This window comes from Pseudopodoces humilis, chromosome 20 (genome assembly GCF_049639895.1).
Source record: "Pseudopodoces humilis isolate 2021_Gansu_Grassland_sample_001 chromosome 20, ASM4963989v1, whole genome shotgun sequence".
Lineage (NCBI taxonomy): Eukaryota > Metazoa > Chordata > Aves > Passeriformes > Paridae > Pseudopodoces > Pseudopodoces humilis.
Window position 1 is genome coordinate 8,196,558 of NC_142219.1, and position 18,919 is coordinate 8,215,476.

At 43.9% G+C, this 18,919-nt stretch overlaps 1 protein-coding gene across 4 annotated transcripts in view; it reads left to right on the forward strand.

Annotated features, from left to right (window-relative positions):
* The window catches only part of HIC2 (HIC ZBTB transcriptional repressor 2), a 71,995-nt gene extending 53,676 nt beyond the window's left edge, over positions 1–18,319 (forward strand). For 3 of the 4 annotated variants that reach the window (XM_088065053.1, XM_088065052.1, XM_005524391.3), the window contains 2 exons: positions 9,330–9,473; positions 15,610–18,319. In XM_088065053.1, the coding sequence (XP_087921179.1) occupies positions 15,646–17,358 (1,713 nt within the window). In that variant the 5' untranslated portion in view covers positions 9,330–9,473; positions 15,610–15,645 and the 3' untranslated portion in view covers positions 17,359–18,319. Of the gene's footprint in view, positions 1–9,329; positions 9,474–10,902; positions 11,036–15,609 lie in introns of all 4 variants that reach the window. The other variant, XM_088065054.1, reaches the window with a different exon arrangement.
* The last annotated feature ends 600 nt before the right edge of the window (positions 18,320–18,919 follow it).

Sequence of the window (18,919 nt, forward strand, 5' to 3'; positions counted from 1 at the left end):
GTTCCTGCTCCTTGGCTGTGCTTTACTGCCTGCTCTGTTGTGCTTCCCTGAACACCATGGGGCAGTAAGGCTGAGCCCAACTGGGGCTGATGCAGAAAGAGGGCAAGACCTGACCTTTTACATGGTGGCTCTAACTTGGATGCCCTAAACCAGATCATGATGCCTCATCCTCTGTGATGATGGCTCTATTTCTGTGTGGTTTGGTTTGGGATTTTTTTTTTTTCCAGCTGGTAAATAATGTATCATTGGCAATGTAAATGCTGGCCTTTAAAATAGCAGCATAAAAGCACTGAAATCTGTTGTAGAGGGCCATGATGCAGAAGTGCTACATCTTATTTTAAAAGCCACGTCTGCCAGGGGATTTAGCCCTGTGCTTTAATTACTCAGGTGTCTGTTGTATGCAGGGATCAAAATGCTCTGCTGTGGCCTTTAGAAGAGTTAATAACATGGCACTTTGCTTCTATGTGCTGACTGAAGCAGTTGGCACCATGGCACTACCTGCTTTCTGTGTGTGGGTTGGGAGCACAGCACAGGATTAATTTGGGGTTGTGTTGGCAAGGATCTGTCAGCAGAGCTTGCCCAGCTGCCTGTGCTATGCTGGAGCTGTTAATGCTTTACTTTTATAAGCACTAACCTAGAGCACATTTTAAAAAATTCAAAATACTGTTAGAGAGAGAGATACTTGCAAGTAGAAGAGCTCTGTACACACAGTGTTCATGGTTGGAGACTCCCTTCAAGGAACACCACAACACCTCAGCCTGCCAGCTTTGCTATCTTGGCATCTGACTGGGAAATGCAAATACTCAATCTTAATCCTTCATTCCCACACGCTGACATGTATCCAAGGGGAACTTCTGTGAATGTTGTTGTTATTTCCATATAACTTCAGCTGCTGCTTTGCTTCCCAGAACCTCCCCATCATGTGTCTCAGTGCAGTGTTTTCCAGGTCTTTTGGATTTGTTTCCCTAATGGAAGGCAGGCTTTAGTGTGCATGTCCTTATCACAAATCTGGGCAAGGGAGTTGAGGGCACCTTCAGTGAGCTCACAGGTGACACTAGGCTGGGTGGGAGTGTTGATCTGCTGGAGAGCAGGAAGGCTCTGCAGAGGGATCTGGACAGGCTGGATCCATGGGTTGAGGCCACTTGGGTGAGTTCAACAAGGTTGAATGAATGTTGTAGCCAGATAGGGCTTGGTCTCTTCTCCCAAGTAATGAGTAATAGGGCAAGAGCAAATAGCCTCAAGTTACACCAGGGGAGATTTAGGTTGGATATTAGGGAAAATTTCAAGGAAGGGGTCATCAAGGATTGGAATAGGCTGCTCAAGGAGATGATAGAATTGCCACCCTTGGAGATTATCCAAAGGATGTATAGATGTGGCACTTGGGGACATAGGTCAGAGGTGGACTCGGCAGTGATATGTTAATGGTTGGACTTGATATTAGGGATCTTCTCCAGTCTAAGTGATTCTATGATTTTATGTGGAGAAGAGGAACAAACCCTGTGAGTGTCTGCGGCTGTTTTTATAAGGCTCTTCTCTTTCTAATCCCCCTCCAACAAACCCTTTCACAGATTTTTAGATTCCTCACTAAATCCTTTAAATAATATGATAATAAAAAATCCCCCTTCTAATATACATTTTGTTTTGAAACCCACTAAACCTGAAAACTAACTATTTGGTTTGTTTGCTTAAGAATCACATGGAAAATATAAGTAGAAACCTTGGGCCAGGACTCTGGACTCTAATTATCACTAGAGAAAGAACAAATGATGTGTAACAGTGTTTTCCTGACATCTCCTCTGTTTTCAGAAACATGAAAAATTTCATCTGACTATTGCTAATGTTAGAAAGTTGTGTAAAAATTAGAACATAATGAAGACAAATTTTAAAATGGTGTCTGCTGCAGTTCTTGGGTGTGTTCTCTCAATTGCCTCCTGCTTAGAGAGCAGCTGAAAAATCCAAGTCCTTTTTCCAACACGTCAAAACCAACTTTTTCAAAGGATTCAGTAGCTGTGCCAAAGCACCTTGCCTATTTGTAAGTAAATGCATAGGGTTGGAACTGTCTCTGCCAGGGCCAGCATTCACACATGCAGCTGGCTCTATTAAATCAATTTGATGAATTACTGTGTACCTCCTAATTTTTCAACAGGCAAGTCCCTGCTATTTCTTGCCTGCACAAGATTAAACGGGCTTTAGCATTACATACCCTGTTATAGGACTGACTGTCTGGAGTAGGTCTGGGTGTTCAATGACTGCTCCTGGAAGGGTCTGGGGATTTGGCATTACTGTCAGGCTTCTTACATGAGGTTGTAGAGAAGGCAGGTGTGTGAAGACCATGTTAGCATCTGTGATGGAGGATACCTTGTGATAAGAAGGATGCCACCTATGCGACTTATTCTGGTTCTTCAGAGACATTGACTTGTTTGGTTTGGGATTTTGAGGTGATTTTCCTGATGTTAAAATGTATTCTTTGAGTGAAGTGCCTGCCAAGAAAGTGCCTGAAGAAGGGAATAGATTGACCCAAGGTGGACTGACTTGGTGGGTCAGAGAAAGCTGGATGGCATCAGAATGGCTGGTGAGACATGAGCCTCAGGATGTGTGTGTTTCTGAGCACCTGCACTGGGGTGTAACAATGCCACAATTTATTCAGCCCTTCTCTGTGACAGAACTGCATGGAGCTGAATAATGTGCAGCCAGGGGCTGAAAGCAACTGGATCCTAGATACAGGTGTTTGGGAATGCACATTGCCAAGAGAGAGGCTCTAGTCCAAATGCATCCTCACTAAGAGCACTTCCTGCATCTCCTGCGTGTCTCTTCATGCTGTTCTATCACTGGGCTCTGCTGGATGTGGTAAGGATGGAAGAATTTTTCTTGTTCCTTCCACTCTAAGGTGCGATATCAATGTTGTGGCTGTGAGCAGAAGTTGTACGTGTATTACTCCTTGGGCCAGATTCTGATCCTATTTATGTAGGTATAAAACTGCTGTGTTGCTTCATCTGTGTTAGGGAAGTTCCAGCCTCTCTGTCTGTTTTTAGGTTTTGGTTCTGGCTTTTTGGTTGTTTTTTTATTCCTTTAACCACTTTCCTTGCTGAGAGGGGAAAACTCCAAGGGAAGTGATCCAGCAAACTTTTAAAATAACCTTTTAGTGTGGGTTTGGTTTTGGTTTTTTTTTTAACTGTTGCTCAAACTTTTAAATATGTCAATTGTCTCTCTGAATTCTGAGTGCCTTTGAAACCTGCCAGCCAAGCCTAAATCTTGCAGGAGGTGTGGCCACATTTGCATTCTCAAAGCTCTCTGGCACAGACACCTGGTACACCTGTGTCTCCTGCTAGTTTCAGTACTGTCATAACTTCACCCCTCATGCCTGTTTCTCTGGTACCTCCTGTTTTTCCCAAGGTTATCTTCTAAAAATAGAATCTGTTACAGATTTTCACTCCTCCACACCCACCTTGAGGACAATAATTACCAATGAGATGGTTTTAATAATGCTGAAAGAAGGAGGGTGATGCATTCTGCTCTGGTCTTTGAGGCATTTTTTTCCTGGCAGGGAAAAAAATGCACACATTGCTTAGTAATTTCCTTAGGTGACAAATGTGAAGTGAGTAGCTTTTGAAATACTTAAGCTTGAGTATTTAAACATTTCTTGGATTATCTGAAGAATAAAATTATAATGGTTTAGCACCAACAGAATTCCATGCAAAGGTCTCAATCTGAATAGAAAATATCTTCATTTCCTTAATGGTTGTTAAACTGGTGGAGGTAGCTGAGGTATCTGTAGCGTTCACCTGTCCAGAAACCAAAGCCATGCTCAACCCAGGTGAGCAGAGATGCTTTGGATGATGCAGTTATCTGTCAGCAGCCAGAAATAAAAACATTTAGAGCATTCATAAGAGAGAAAAAACTTCTCTAAAATGAAAAAAAAAAAAAAAATCCGAATGAAAGCATGTAAGGGTTTGAGTGGGTGATGCTGACTTTACTGTCCTCTGCACTATGTGTGCAGCAGCCCAGTTTTATTGTCACATAAACCAAGAGAAATAAAAGGGAAGCTGTCTCTATAGGCTACATGATGGAACTGGTGAGCAGCTGCTCTGATAGTAGTGTACTCTGTGTGTGATAATTGCCCACAGATAGAAATGCTGTGTAGAGGAATCATTGCTGGCACACTGACACAGGCTGGCAAACTAAACTGTTTGGTGGAAGGATAAGAATCTACTACCGCTCTTTAAAATCATCCTCGTCGTGATCATCTCGTGATCAAACATTTCTTTCTTCACTGTGAATATAAGCATAGCACATTTCCCAAATGATCTCTTAAAATAAAACAAGATTGGTGCATAAGAGACCAAGTCCTCATAACCAGTAAATGTACAGGGCTACTACCCAGAGCTCAGAATGAAATGAGAACAGTGATGATGCTTTAGGTTTTACAGCCACTTCTGTGCTCAACTTTGACAATTATTTATTACCACTAATATTGTGCTTTGTAAACTTATACAGCACTTTATGAAGTAAGACATGTTTCCTATTTTAAAGATCTTATAATCTTGTGGGCTGATAAAGGGTGCAGATTATCCCTTGGATGTTCATAAATAGCATTAGCACTAAGAGTTTTATTAGCAGTGGGTCCTTTCAAGCCTGTGGCTCTTTCTTTTTCTTAACAACACTTCCCTAGTCAGGTGCCAAAATAAGGATTTCTACAATATGATGTTCCAGGCTGGAATAATGTGGGCGTTCTTTGGTTTTGCTTGTAGTGAAAGAGCAAAACCCAAGCAGAGTCCCAGGACAGTGGCTGTTGCTCTGCATGGGTTTAATCCACAGCCTTTGCTCGCCTCTCTGAGACTCCAGATCTGGAGTTTGGGGGATGGCAGTAGAGAGCAGGCTCGGGAGGTTTGTGTGTGTGTGTTTGCTTGCGCGTGTTTTAAATAAACAAACAATGCAACAGCAACTTCAACAAATTGTGAGTGGTGCTAATTTGTTATAGTGCTGTCTTGCCTTCTGGCAGTGTTGATTTAGGAAAAGCTGAGCAGACTGGAACGGATACAGGGAGCTGCTGGTTCTCTTGCTCTGGGATGTGTATATGGTTCAGCATAAAATACTTTTAAGGGTCCTGTCCTGAGGAGCTTTCAGATTACAGGGTAAAGCACATACATAGGCTGTCAATCTCCTTTTCAAAACCAAATCTTAGGCAAAGGTACCTTCCCCCCTGCCTTGTTTCTACATTTTTAAAATTAAGAGAAGTTTTAAGTCTTAATTCATGACAAAAGCCTATAATTTGTGTACTTTGAGGACTGCCAGGAAATCCTTGACCTTGACAAGAATAGTGTGTAGGGAAGGAAAGGAGGAAGATCCTGTGCTTTGGACTGGAGCAAAGTTTTCAACACCCCATGACCTTGCTGGGCTGCCTTTCATAACATGTGTGGGGCTGTAATCCCCCAGGCTGAGCAGCTGTCTGTCAGGGAGGGCTGGCCAAATGTGCCCGAGGTATCTGCAGCCCTGGACCACTGCTGTGCAGGGCTGCAGGACAAAGCCAGCAGGATGGGAGCCTTGCTGGGAAGAGGTGGATTTTGGAAACACACATAGAGTGACCTCTCTGCAGTCTGTGAGCTGAGTTTAAATAATGCTTGAAGTCTCAAGTGAAGAAGACAGAAGAATAAAACAGTCAAAATAAGAAGTAGGGGCTGAGGAAAAGCAGCCAAAGAAATAAAGAATTCTGAAAGTGAGTAAACTGTGCTTTCCCATTAGGTCATCTTCAGTTTGGAGAGATTTGGATGCAATACAGGCAGTTTGCAAGACTTGGAGTCTGTTAGGCCTTTTACAAGCAATAGTGGCTTTCTGGCCTCCTCTCATTTGCCAGGCTCAGATGTGCTGAGACTTCTTGGTGGCTGCAAAGAACCAAATAAAAAGTGTTCAGGGTGATCGATTAAGCATCTGACTTGGAGGGATGTTTGGTTGACAGTTCAGTCTTAATACTGCCAGGACCAACTCTTACAGTGGTTTGCTTGAAAGACTTCACCAAAATGAAACTTAAAACCAAAGATTTCTTTGCTAAGTACAGGGCTGAGTATATGGTCAGTTTTTGGGGAAAAGCAAAGAAAAAAAATGTGGGGAAGTGCTAAAAGTGCTGTGTTTAAGGTATCATTTATATTAAGAACTGTTGCTGGATCTAGAGATATGGGTAAAGGGAATGAGATTTTTTTCTTATTGGAAAAAAACGAGACAGCAATGCTTGCTTTGCTGGTATCTGCACTGGTATCTGGCATATGGTGAGAGAGATGACATTTTGGTCCAAGACATTTACTACACCCCTCAGCATGGAAACTTGGTGTTAACTACTGCAAGCTCATGATATTAGCAGTATTGTGTATGCAAATGCTCCTGTGCAGGTTGCTTCTTTCTGCAGAAAAGTTTGCTGAGTCCACACAAGAAATGAAAATAAACAGGCCAATTGGGAGGATCTTTATCAAACCTGCTCTCATTTTTCCTAGTACTCTGAGGCTTTGTTTGCTCTAACAAACCATGTAACTAAGGAGTCTGAGTCACAGTCACTAGTTCCAGCTGCCTGCCTCATCCCTGTCCTGGAGATCCCTCCCCAGTTGCAGGGACAGTTGAAAGGGTCATGCATTTGCTCCAGTATTAGTGCATTTCACAACCTGCTATCAGCTTGTACCTGTGCTGACTCAGAGCCCTAAAGCAGTGCTGCAGCTGGGAGTGTCCTGTAGGACAGTCTTGGTTGGAAGAGGGTCCTGACATTTCTCCTTCTCCACAGTGCTGGGTGTGCTCTGCCCTCAGAGCGATGCTCAGCATGGGGTTGCCACCCCATGCACCCCCTGCCTACCTGTACCTTACTGAAGGACAGGGCTCAAGACTCACACTCTCTAGGATTAACTGGAGGGTAGCAATGATCCTTTAGTCACGTCCTAAATTCTTGCATTGTAAAGGGAGGATTTTGTACAGGCTCAGAGGTGGCTGGGAAACAGAAATTTTGCATACCAAAGGGGCCTTTGAGCTACTTCATTCAATATGTTGTTGTTATTTTTGTGCAAGAGGGAGTAAATAAATTAATTAAGTGAGATTAGCATTGGTTGTTGGAGCTGCCTTTACTACTTCCAGTGCAGGTAAAACTAAAACTGAGTTTGCTTAGTTGTTGTAGGAAGAGGAGCCCAGCATCTACTGCTGGTCACTAAGTGGTCACGAGCTTCTGAAGCTTTGTTTTGTGCCACTGGTCTGTTCCTGAGATCAACTGCACTCTGCAGATATGCAGGAATTTTTAGTGCCGGACTCTGGCTGACAAGATCTGCAATGACCATGCCTCTCCCCTTCTCCTCCCAGTAGATGTTTGGGTAGTCCTAGTCTCCTGTGTGTCAGCAGTGACAACAAATGTATAATATACAAGCACTCTGTTTAGGAGTTGAGCAGAAGCTTCGTTTCTGACTGCAGTGAGATGCTCTAGCAGTAGGAAACACCTTTGGTTGAAGCAGTTCTCTGCTAAACTCTGCCCTAGAGGGGAAATACAACCATGGAGAAGAGCTCTTGCTTCACAGTAGCAAGAAACAAATTGATGTAATCTGGGTGTGGAAAACCTCGTGTTTGAGCTGCTGTTCAAGAAATACCTTTATGCAGCATTCAGCCTGTGTTAAACTAAGAATTGCTGGTATTGCTGAGGGTTTTGCAGAGTTGTGATGCTGGGAGATGCAGCCAGAGTTTAGGTTGCTCTAATGCTGTGCAGAGAGCGATCTTCTGGAGAGGGGGGAGCTTCAAATTCCTGGGGCTCTGGCCCATTATGCTTCAAGTGTGGTAGTTAACTGTGGGTTGGCCTGTTCATGCTGGCAGTGGTCTGTTCAGGCTAGTTCAGCAAATGCTCTTGGCTCAGTACAGCCCAGGTCAGTAGGCAAACAGTTGTTTACATTTCACTTCCTCATTGTATTGACAAGATTTAAATATCTTCAGCCTACAGCAGTAAAAACAGGGTGATCTGAATATAAAAGACCTATTAGTTCAGTGTGAAAGGGATTTGGTTACAGAGTTGTGGGGATAAGTATGCAGGTGGGAATGATGGGAACACTGTCCTGGGCCTAAGCCCAACAGATGTTCAGAAAGAATGAACTATCTCCTTGTACGCTGCCCTTCTCACAACAACCCGTTCCATTTCTCAGGCCTGTGTCTTCCTTTATGCTTTCTCTCATTCAACATTAAGTATTATAGATAGCCTCCATTTGGCCTTTTATCTTTTAAGGTTGATAATCAATAGTATTCTCACTTTTAAAATATAAGATTTCTATCTCCAGAAGCACAACTGGAGACATGCAGCCATCAGTGTGATAAGAGCTATGCACATGTTTCACTTCACCATGAGGGTCTAAAAACATATGTTAAATCCCTGCCAGGCTGCAGGCTTATTTATGTACTGGTTTTTGGTGGGTTTGGGATTTTTGTTTTGTTTTCACTGGGGCAGCATCACCACTCGTAGAAAGGAACCTGTGCTTAGCATCTACTCTGAGACTCCTCCATGATAATCCTGCTGGAGCTGATTAGAGGATCTCTGTGGGAAGGATATGCACTGCAGAGGATACAACCAGCTTGTCAAACCTAGGGTAGCTGTGATATGTGCCTTTCCCTGACATGGAAAAGATGATGCTTCTTTTTCCTTCGGGTAGGGGAGGGTGGAATTATAGATCTTAAATTTTGCGTCGCTCATACAAGCTGCAGTTCACCATTAATCAACTTGGTCTCCAGTCTCCAAGAATGGAGATTAAAATATCAGTGAAGTATCATTATAAACAGGAGAGGGTGTGTCTTCTTCTCCCGCCTTGCACCAAAGTATCCAGCCTGGTCCAATGCTGTAACATCGCCAGAAGATACTTTCAAAGGCTTGGGAAGTGGGACAGGGAAATGGGACAACACAGCGGATCAGTTTTGAAGAGCTCTTTTTTGCTGCCTGTACTGTGTCAGGAATGAGACCATGAAGCTCTGGCACCAAGCTGTTCTTGTCATAGAGGCATTTCCAAATGGTGATATTTCATTGCCTGAATTTCTGGGCAGAAGGAAGCTGGTGCAGACATCCTGGGATCTGCTGGTTTTGGATCTGCTGGTTTTGGATACATGTGCACTGGTCTCCCTGAAGCTCAGTGCTATTTGGAGTCATGAACGTAAGTGGCCAGGGAGCATCAGTAAGAAACTTACAGAGTTCTTCTGTTCCGCTTCCGTCATAGTTCAACAGCTGTGGGGAGATGGGTGGAGGGGAGGTTGTTCTAGCAGTTACATATTTAAGGCAGGTGGCTGTTTTAAAATGTACGTTTCAATTTTGATTGCAGTATTTTAATTGCATTTAACAGCGTCCCTGCTGGTTCTCCATTCTGCATCCGTGCAGCCACGTTCTATTGATGGCCTGTTGTGATTTCAATGGAACATCATGGGATGTACCTGGCACGTCGGGCAGCACTGGATGGAGGTGCCTTTAGCCCAATGTACCTGGCATGGTAAGCGGCAACCAAGTGGTTAATCTGCATTCTACTGCTCATAGTCTCAGCTTGTATAGCAAGGTGTTCCTGCTTTGCTGCAGCCTTGCACTGACTGGAAATCACTTTGCTCTCCTGATTTTAGTGCTTTCATGCACACAGGGCCCCCACCCTTTTCACCCATGGAGATTCCCCTTCCCTGGGAAGTTTGCCATGCAGTAGAGAAGGGCCTAGCATTGTCAGGCTCTCCTTGTTATTCTAGAACGTGAGAGAAGGGACTGGGAAATCATCTTACTATTTTTTTCTCTCCTTTTTGGGCCAGGAGCTGGTAGCAGTTGAGCAGGTATTGCCCACGTCCCAAATATCCAAACGTTGCCGCACAGAGGTACCAGACAGGTGCTTATGTCCTTAAGCAAAGCTGTGCCGTTTCTGCGGGAGTCCTGCAAGAATCGCCTCAGGGAGCCGGGAGGGCAGTTCTGCCTGGCACTAATTGGAATGTAACAAACTAAACAAGGGCAACTTTCAGTTTGCTGATATGGTATCTGCGAAATTATCCTCCATCCTCCATTTTCCTTCTCTTTTCCACACCCACACCTGCAAAATCAGCTGCACATCCTGCTCTGTCCTGCATGCTTTCTCTCCCTCCCCCAGCTCTGCAGACCTCTGCCCGAGTAACTTCACATGTTGGTCTTAGCTATTTTAAAGTGCTAAATATTTGTGTGAGAAAAACAAGGGTGCTGCATCCTGTTTTCTGCTTGAGCCTTCTTCACAGAGCTTTTGCTGCTCCACTGCCAATGATGAAAATGCATGTTTGTGCCTCAGCTTCTGAATTCTGCTGTTTGACTGCTCACAGGGGCTGGGGATAAGGAACTATTTGGACTAACACAGTTCCAGCACTTCTTCCCATGCTTCTGCTGTTCTAGAATGTGAATACCTCTAAAAGTCATGGGCTAATGATCTGCCAAGTGCAGCTGCTGGGGGCAGGTTGGTGGCCCTGAACCACCCACTACACTGACACCTCTGAGGGTCCTGGTTCTGTCCGGATGTGGGGAAAGATCAGATGAGCCAATGAGGAACAGGAAAGCTCTCTTCCCAGTGGGGGTCATTAAGTGCTCAAACAAGTTGGTTCATCTGAAACTGAAGGGTGCAGAAGTCATCTGTTCCAGTTTCACTCAGTTCCAGTAGCAGCTGGATGCAGCATTTTTAATGTCATAAATTGGTGGGAGAGAGCAATGTAGGAAACAGTGGGTTTTGTTCTGTCTTGTTTTTCTCCATGCTCACTGCTGCAGTGTCTGCTCAGTGCAGCTTAACTGCTTGGGAAGGTGGAGAAATAAGTAAGCAGGCCACTGTCTTTTCCTGGGTCTATTATAACATGCACAGTAGGCTGACGTTTTAACAGCATCTAATTTGATACATCACATCTAATCTGTTTGTTGGTTTTTATCTGCAGTACTGTTAGCTCACTGTTCAGGTGCTCGGTGTCTAGCCTTCTCATCCAGCCACAAATCCTCTACGTGAAATGAGTGATTCCTTAGATCTGTTTTTGATTGATTCTTTGCCTCACTGGTGTTGCTTCTTAAAAGGTAAACAATATTCATGTGCTGCAATCTATAACTCAAAGATTAAATCAAACAGCATCTCCTGCCAGAGGTTGCTAAGATAACACATTTAGCATTCATTCAGTAATTACTTTTAAGAAGAGATTTAGTGATATTAAAGAGAATCAAACCTGTAGTGAATATGTAGATTTTATACTGTTGAAAGGGGTGAGGGGATTTATCTTCTCCTCTGTTTAACAATTTCATTTTCTGTGATGTCCAGAGTCTTTGTGCAAACTGAGAGCAAATGAAGTTTTTCCTGCTGTGTAGTGAGAGCAGCACAGCTCCAGGAGCAGCCTGTGTGTTGTGCACAGCCTTGCTGCCCATGGGGTCACAGGGTGTCCCAGGCTGGGCACAGCAGCTAGCAGTTACCCAGCTCCTGGGGCAATATTGCTTATTAAGATGCTGTCAGCTCTTAGCTTGCAAAGCTTTGTTTGATGTGTGGCATCTGCTTGCAGCATTACTGTATTCTGTGATTTGTGCCCTGTACTTCTCGTGTCTTTGCATGTGCTGTGTCTCTGTCATGAATACGGTGGAGGTAGTGGAGAGCCTTAGTCTTGTTTCATTCCCTCCTTGCATGGGAGCATTTGATCAGATTCACTGCTCACTGAAAAAAATGACTTGAATGTGAGGTAATCAACCTGAATCTGGGAAAAGACCATCACTGCTGCTATTTGTCCAGAGCCTTCTGTAATCCTCTTTTAAATGCAAAGGGGTGAACTTTTGCACACCATATTCAATGTTTAAAGACTGTGGCCCCAGTGAGACATCTATGTATTCTTGAGGTGTTTGGGTTGGGTTTTTACTAAAAACGCATCTGAGCCTTTTCTGAACCAGGGCTACTCTGAACTGGGAGTATGTTTATTTCTGATTTTTTTTTGCAGAAAACAAAAAGGGAAGGGTTATTAAAAATTATACTGAAATACAAGAAGTATAAACCCAGTGTCATTTTTTAGGGCTTTGGGGGATTGTGGTGATGTTATTCAAATGTTATGGTTTGTTAAGAGACATTCTCTGCAAACTAATGGATAGCAAGGCCTTTCTAAGGCTGCACCTGCCATTTCTTTGGGCAGATAACTTTTAAACAGGATTTAAACTCACAGTTGTCCTTGGTCCCATGCTTTCAGCTAGAAGTGAGATTCTAGGAATGCTGTAAGTTAAGGAATAATGCCTGCTTCTCTTTTGCTAACAACATTTCCAACACACTTTTCTTCCTCCACCTCTGAAATGCATCATTGTCAAAGAAGGGTTTGTAACTGTCCACCTCTGGAAGACACCTGGACTGGATTCATTTTTGTTGAGGACCTCACAAGATACACAAGGCAGGTTGCTATAAGGTTTTTGTCAACAAAGGGATGTCAGCCAAAGGAGTGTTCTCTGAGCCATACTCCTGTCCTGGTCAAAGCCCTTGGTGGGCAATTCTGACAACATTTTAAACACAGTGCTCTAAGATTGGTTGTAGGTTCTGCTGCCTTGATTCATTACATTCATTTTTTTGGGGAGTTGTTAAATCCACGTTAGACTTCAGCTAACAAATTCAAATTTGATAGGCAGGGTGATACTGCTTACACCTGACCACTGCTTTTAAAATCCACTGAAGATAATAGCCTACCTTATACATATGTCCTACTGAACATGAACAGTTCTGTAAAATCTGACATGTGAGATAAATAGAGGTAATATAAACCGAGTTTTTATGCTGCAGAACATACTGAAGTTTAATAATATTATGTTTCTCATGAAGGTCAGTAGCAGAATTAGAATTCTTACTCTGTTTCCAGGGCTTTCTCTGCAGGTTCATTACCTGGTTTCAATATCATTTAAGACAAAAAGAAAAAAAAAAGTAAAACAAAAAAAAGTAAAATGCTAAAACTATTCTGCATTGATAGCTTTCTAAGCCTTAAGGCTTAGACAACTTGCATGCAACGATTTCTATACCTCGGCTTTAAGTGCCACATCAATGGGAAATAAGCTCACTTTTACTTCAGTACCATCTTATTATTATTATTACTACTACTAGTACTACTTTGTTTAGGCAGAAAATATTGGCTGTACTGTTTCCCTTCCTTTCGCATATTTGTCCTTTATGGAACACTTAAAAATTATACCCAGGGATTTTGTGTGTTACATGCATGGAAAAGCACCATTATGTTTGTAGTGAAATTGTAGTACTAGGCTGTTTCTTGCTATCTTGAGGAGGATGCATTTATATAGAGAGAAGCTATTAAGTTGCAAGCCATGTTTTTGTCCCCCCCTATCAATATATCTCAGTGACACAGAAGTAAGGGCTCTTACTGGCCTGGCTAGATAAAAGTAGGTATTTTGTGCCTCTGTGCTGCTGCTTCTTCCCCTTAATCATCAATTCTGGAAGCAAGCCACTAGAACCAGACAGTGCTGCAACTCTGATGTGACTAACTGCATCAAAACTTGGTTTTAAAGTGCTCAGCAGCACTTTAAAAGTGGAGGTAGCCCCTGTCCTGTCACATTTTTCAGATTCTGCAGGGTGAGTTTCTATTACAGAAACACTGTAGGTGGAACTAGCACCACGGGAAGCCTGTACTTCCTTCTTTTGGCTGCCACCCTTTCTAAAGCCATCGAGCTCTGGAAACAACATTCATGTGCACAAAGGCACTGCGGTGAATCCACCATCTTCTTGGATTACCATCCCCTGCTGAAACAAAATCAAATGGAAAAGCAGAGCAGCCTTTTTAGCTCTGGGTCAGGGTGGTGAGCCAGAGGGATCTGTGTGGATGCTAAATCAGATGCTGCTTCACTTCTACCAAAAGCATAAGCAAGCACCAGGCTGACCAGCAAAACAAGTGAAGAGCTGTGTCCTGTGGAAGAAGGGAGGCACCTGCTCAGCAGATCTGCTGGGAAAAGTACCAGGGTAGTCAAGCAACAACGCTGGAGGAAATACTGCATTTGTTTACTTTTTGGTAGCTTTTTTTTATAAAGCAAAACTCTGTTGTGCAGAAATGGATGATATAAATTTACCACCTTTCTGCCAAATGAAATCTTTCTATTTATCATCAGATAGTGAGAATCAGGTTTAAGGGAAGCAATTTTTTTATACTAACAGCATCAGTCCTTATTTCTTTTTGTTGTGTACCTATACTTGGCATTGAGGGAACATAAGGCAGTCTAACACTTCATCACTTGAACTGTGATGGGAAAAAGTGTGGTAGTGGAACTCACAAACTACAAAGCAATTAACTGATGATGATTTTAAGAGAAAACTTAAGCTCTTAATTTCTCTGTATTTATGGCTTACTTCTCCTTCAATTAGAGAGATGTTTCAATAATATGATGAACTGGGAAAGGAAGAAAGGAAGTAGAGGGCTAAATGGTGGTTGTGTTAAATTTTGTATTTAATTCCTACTTCTGAACCTCAGAAACTATTTAAAATCAACTTTAACAGATAAATGTAAGTAATAGTTGGCATTTTCAAACAAACAAACACACAAAAAGAAACCCAACAAGGAAAAAAAATTAGAATTGATCTTGGATTCCCAAATGCAGCCCCCGGATTGACTTCTGGGTTTTATGGATTGTAATATCTACCAAACATGCAACTGCAGTTAGTTCTGACATATCTCAGACTTGGTGTTTCCTACAGTTCATACTACTGGGAAGGCCAATATAAGCATCTAAACTAAAATACATCATGACTACTGTTTGTAAAATGCAGGTAGTCACAATTTTCCTCTCTTTACAGTATTTCAGGATAGAGAAGCTGTGACTTGAGAGATGTTACTTGCCTCTATTATTTTAAACAAAATTATTTCAAAATTAAAGACGGAACAAAATTAACTTGAGAAAAATGTTTCAGATTTTTGAAGACATTTGGTGACATTTAGCTAGCTCAGCATCCTGAATTTCAGCCAGTTGAGGGTTGATTCTAACCCTACATTTCCATGGATTGGGATATGGACATTGCCAGGGGAGTGGTTTTTAAAGCAGCTTTTCATACTCTTAAGGAGACTTCCCATTCACACCTCAGTGTGGGTAATTCCATCTTCAATGGATTTAGTTGCTACATGTCATTTTCTTGACCCTAGAGCAGCTGGGTGTTACAAGATTTCAACGTGTAACAGCCAAGAAACAAACTACACATTAAAGCAGGGAAGCTGCAGCTTATGCTAATTATTTTACATGCTCAGATATGCAAATGACAGTGAAGTAGATGCTTCTCTTTTCTTCCTCTTTTTCTTGCTTCTCATCCTCCCTTCAAGTCTGTGTCAGGAGAGAACAGCTTTCCCCTGTACCTGACTATTGTTTTTATCCTGGTATCTTTTGAATAGTGATTCCAGCCAATAACTATTGCTTCTGTAAAAAGATAATTACAAATCTGATTTTTGAAAGATTTGAGTCAAGTCTTAGCATGAGAAATATTTCTTTCTGTATCCCCAGCAGGGTCACATCTTGCAGGGCTCAACGTACTCAGATCTCCCTAGACAGTCAAGCCTTACATAGACTGCACTGTGTTAAAGCAGTCTATTAAATGTAACCTATTCTAGTGGAAACAGCAAGCTCACACCTCTCATTGTCCTGTTTTGCAGGTGGTAAGGTGAAGGTGAGAGGAAGAGAAGGTGGAGATGGAACTGCCAAATCATGCCAAACAACTGCTACTGCAGCTGAACCAGCAACGAGCCAAAGGTTTCCTCTGTGATGTGATCATTGTGGTAGAAAATGCCCTGTTTCGTGCCCATAAGAACATCCTGGCAGCCAGCAGCATGTATTTCAAATCCCTTGTCCTGCATGACAACCTGATAAACTTAGACACTGACATGGTGAACCCAACCGTGTTCCGGCAGATCTTGGACTTTATTTATACTGGTAAGCTCTTAACGACTGACCAGCCTGGTGAACAGAACTTTAATGCTCTCCTCACCGCAGCAAGCTACCTCCAACTGCACGACCTGGCAGCTCTCTGCAGAAAGAAGCTGAAGCGGAACAGCAAGTCCTTCGCTGGCAAGGCCGGTGGCCTTGGTGTTGGGAGATCTGCCAGGAGTCAGAGACTTTCCACTGCTTCAGTCATCCAAGCTCGCTATTCAGGGTCAAATGAGGGGTTGAAGGGCTCGCACTCAAAGGAGCTGTCAAAGGGAAAGCTCTCCGATGACGAGGTCTTCATCAGCAGCTCCAACCAAGAGAACTGTCACTCCTTAAGCAGGGGAACCAGCAAGAATGGTGGTGGGAGCAGCAGTGCGAATGGGAGCACCGGTGACCAGGAGTTAGGCCTCGACTTGTCCAAAAAAAGCCCCTCGCTCCCTGTCGCAGCCTCCCAGGATGACACGCAGCACAGCGAAAGCCAGCACGGCTCTCCCCAATCTGCCTCAGCCCCTGCAGCCAACAGTGCCTCATTGTTCGACGAGTCTGGTGTCGGAGCCCCCCACAGCATGGCAGACAGCAGCGACCCCATGGAGATGGATCTGAGCGAGGAGTGCCACCACTCACTGACAGAGAGCAGCCAGCGCAAGGGCCTCCGGCACTCGTCCCGCAAGAAGGAGTGGATCAAGAAAGACAACGCCTTTGACCGAAAGGAAGGGGGCAAAGAGAGGGACGAGGGTGAAGGGCTGCCCAATGGTATCCTGCTGGGGCCCTTGTCCAAGTCTGTGGAGAGGAGTCTGGCCGGGGCCTACGGGGCAGACCTGCCCTACCCATGTAAGGAGGAGGTAGAAAACGGTAAGGAGAACAGTGATGACAGCGGCCAGAGCGAGAGTGAGAGCGGTGGCCATACCAGTGCCAACTATGTCTACCGGCAGGAGGGGTTTGAGCCAGTGGCCTATGGTGACAACCTGTATGTCTGTATCCCCTGTGGCAAAGGCTTCCCGAGCTCCGAGCAGCTCAATGCCCACGTGGAAACGCACACCGAGGAAGACCTTTACATCAAGGAGGAAGGCACATACGGCAGCAAGGATGAAGCTGAGGATTTGTCCAACCCCAATCAGTCCTACGCTGCGGAGTCCCGGCCCTTCAAGTGTTCAGTGTGTGAGAAGAGCTACAAGGATCCAGCCACGCTGCGGCAGCACGAGAAGACTCACTGGCTGACGCGGCCCTTCCCTTGCAACATCTGTGGCAAGATGTTCACGCAGCGGGGCACCATGACACGGCACATGCGCAGCCACTTGGGGCTCAAGCCCTTTGCTTGCGAGGAATGTGGGATGCGCTTTACCCGGCAGTACCGACTAACAGAGCATATGCGTGTCCACTCAGGAGAAAAACCTTACGAATGTCAACTGTGTGGTGGGAAATTCACCCAGCAGCGCAATCTGATCAGCCACCTGCGAATGCATACCTCTCCCACATAAGCCAAAGACTCCAGAATGAGCTTCAAGCCCATCCGCAGTGATTTACCTTTCTGTAGACTTGCTGCTTAAAAAAAAAAGAAAAAAGAAAAAAAACAAAACAAAAAAGGGGGCAACTCCCCATACTCTGTTCAGTCATGAGAGGCCTAAACAAATGTAGCTTTAACATTTAAAAAAAAGTTCCTTTTTTTTTCCTTTTTTTAAAAAAAAGAAAGGTCCACAGCCAAGCTGATGCATTTAGTCCCAGTCTCCCTTCAAATTCTGATGACCTGGCAAGAAATGCCTCTTCTTTTTGCACACATCGACTGCATTGCCATATTGCTTATCTGGAGCAGGTAGGGAGACCTTGGGGAACTTTCAGCCTCTGCTGGCTCCCCCCTCCTCTCCCCCCTGCCTCATTCTGTTCTCACTGTACTCACCTCCTTTCTTAAAACCAAACTCAGTAGGGGTATTTCTTGCCATTAAAAGAAAACAAAGTACACCTTTTCAGTGGCCTAAGTAGCTGTGAAATAACAGCATTCTCAAGTGCAGAAGCTGTGTCTGTGGACCATCTCACAGGGTTGGCAGCCCCTCCAGAGACTGTGGGAAAGCCACAGCAGTGGTGGAGCCCACCCCCATCCCCTGGGCTGGCGATGGTGGGGGGAGCAGCTCCCAGGGCTCCACCAACCCCAGTGCTTCACTTAAAGAAATGGTGAAGCCTCCCTTACCATACCTCCCCATTTTGGTTTTGATCTTTGTCCTTGGCACACGTAACTATGTGCCACCTTCTCCCATAAAACACGCAAACCTCTTTTGCCTTACCCATGACTGAACAGGGACTGGATGCCCTGGGAATTTCTTTCAGTGAGCAGGGGGTCGTCTTTACTTTTCTAGTAGTTTCGTATGAATATTCTTTGCTTAGAGGTACTTGTTTTATTAAAGGAAAAACCATTGTAACGTTTATGTGAATGTTTGAACTGGAAGGTCTGAGGTTAATTCTAGGGTGGGTGGGTGGGGAAGGGGTTTGATGTAGGCTGGACTTGCTACAAGTTCCATAGGTACTTTTTTATTATTTTTTTATTTTATTTTTTTGTGTGTGTGTATGTTTTTAGCTTTCCTCCCTCACTAAAGAGCAAGTCTGTGTGGACAGACTTGTTACCTTTGCTACCTCTTGAATTCATGAGAACAATAAGATGGTTAGTGAAAGATTAGGCATTTTTTTCTTTTATTGTAAGTAATTAAATGTATAAAAGTAGAAGCTAAATTAAAGTTAAGGGATTTTTACCACCCCATCCTTCCATCAAAAGTCAACTAGAGAAATGTTAAAGCAAAGCTTGGCCAAAGACAAAGCAAAAAATACACTGAGCTAGAGGCTGTGCTGGCTGCTTGGACTGGCTCAATTCGCAGTCTCTTGGCTGTCTGTAGTCACTTTTAGATAAAAGCAGAAAACTTCTCTGAGCTTTTTGGGCCCTTTCCAGCTTTGTTTATTGAGTCTGGATACTATGGGGAGGGGAAAATGTCCCCCTCATCTTCCACTCCCCCAGCACATCTGGGTCAGTCTGTAAACACCTGGCAGGACAGAGGG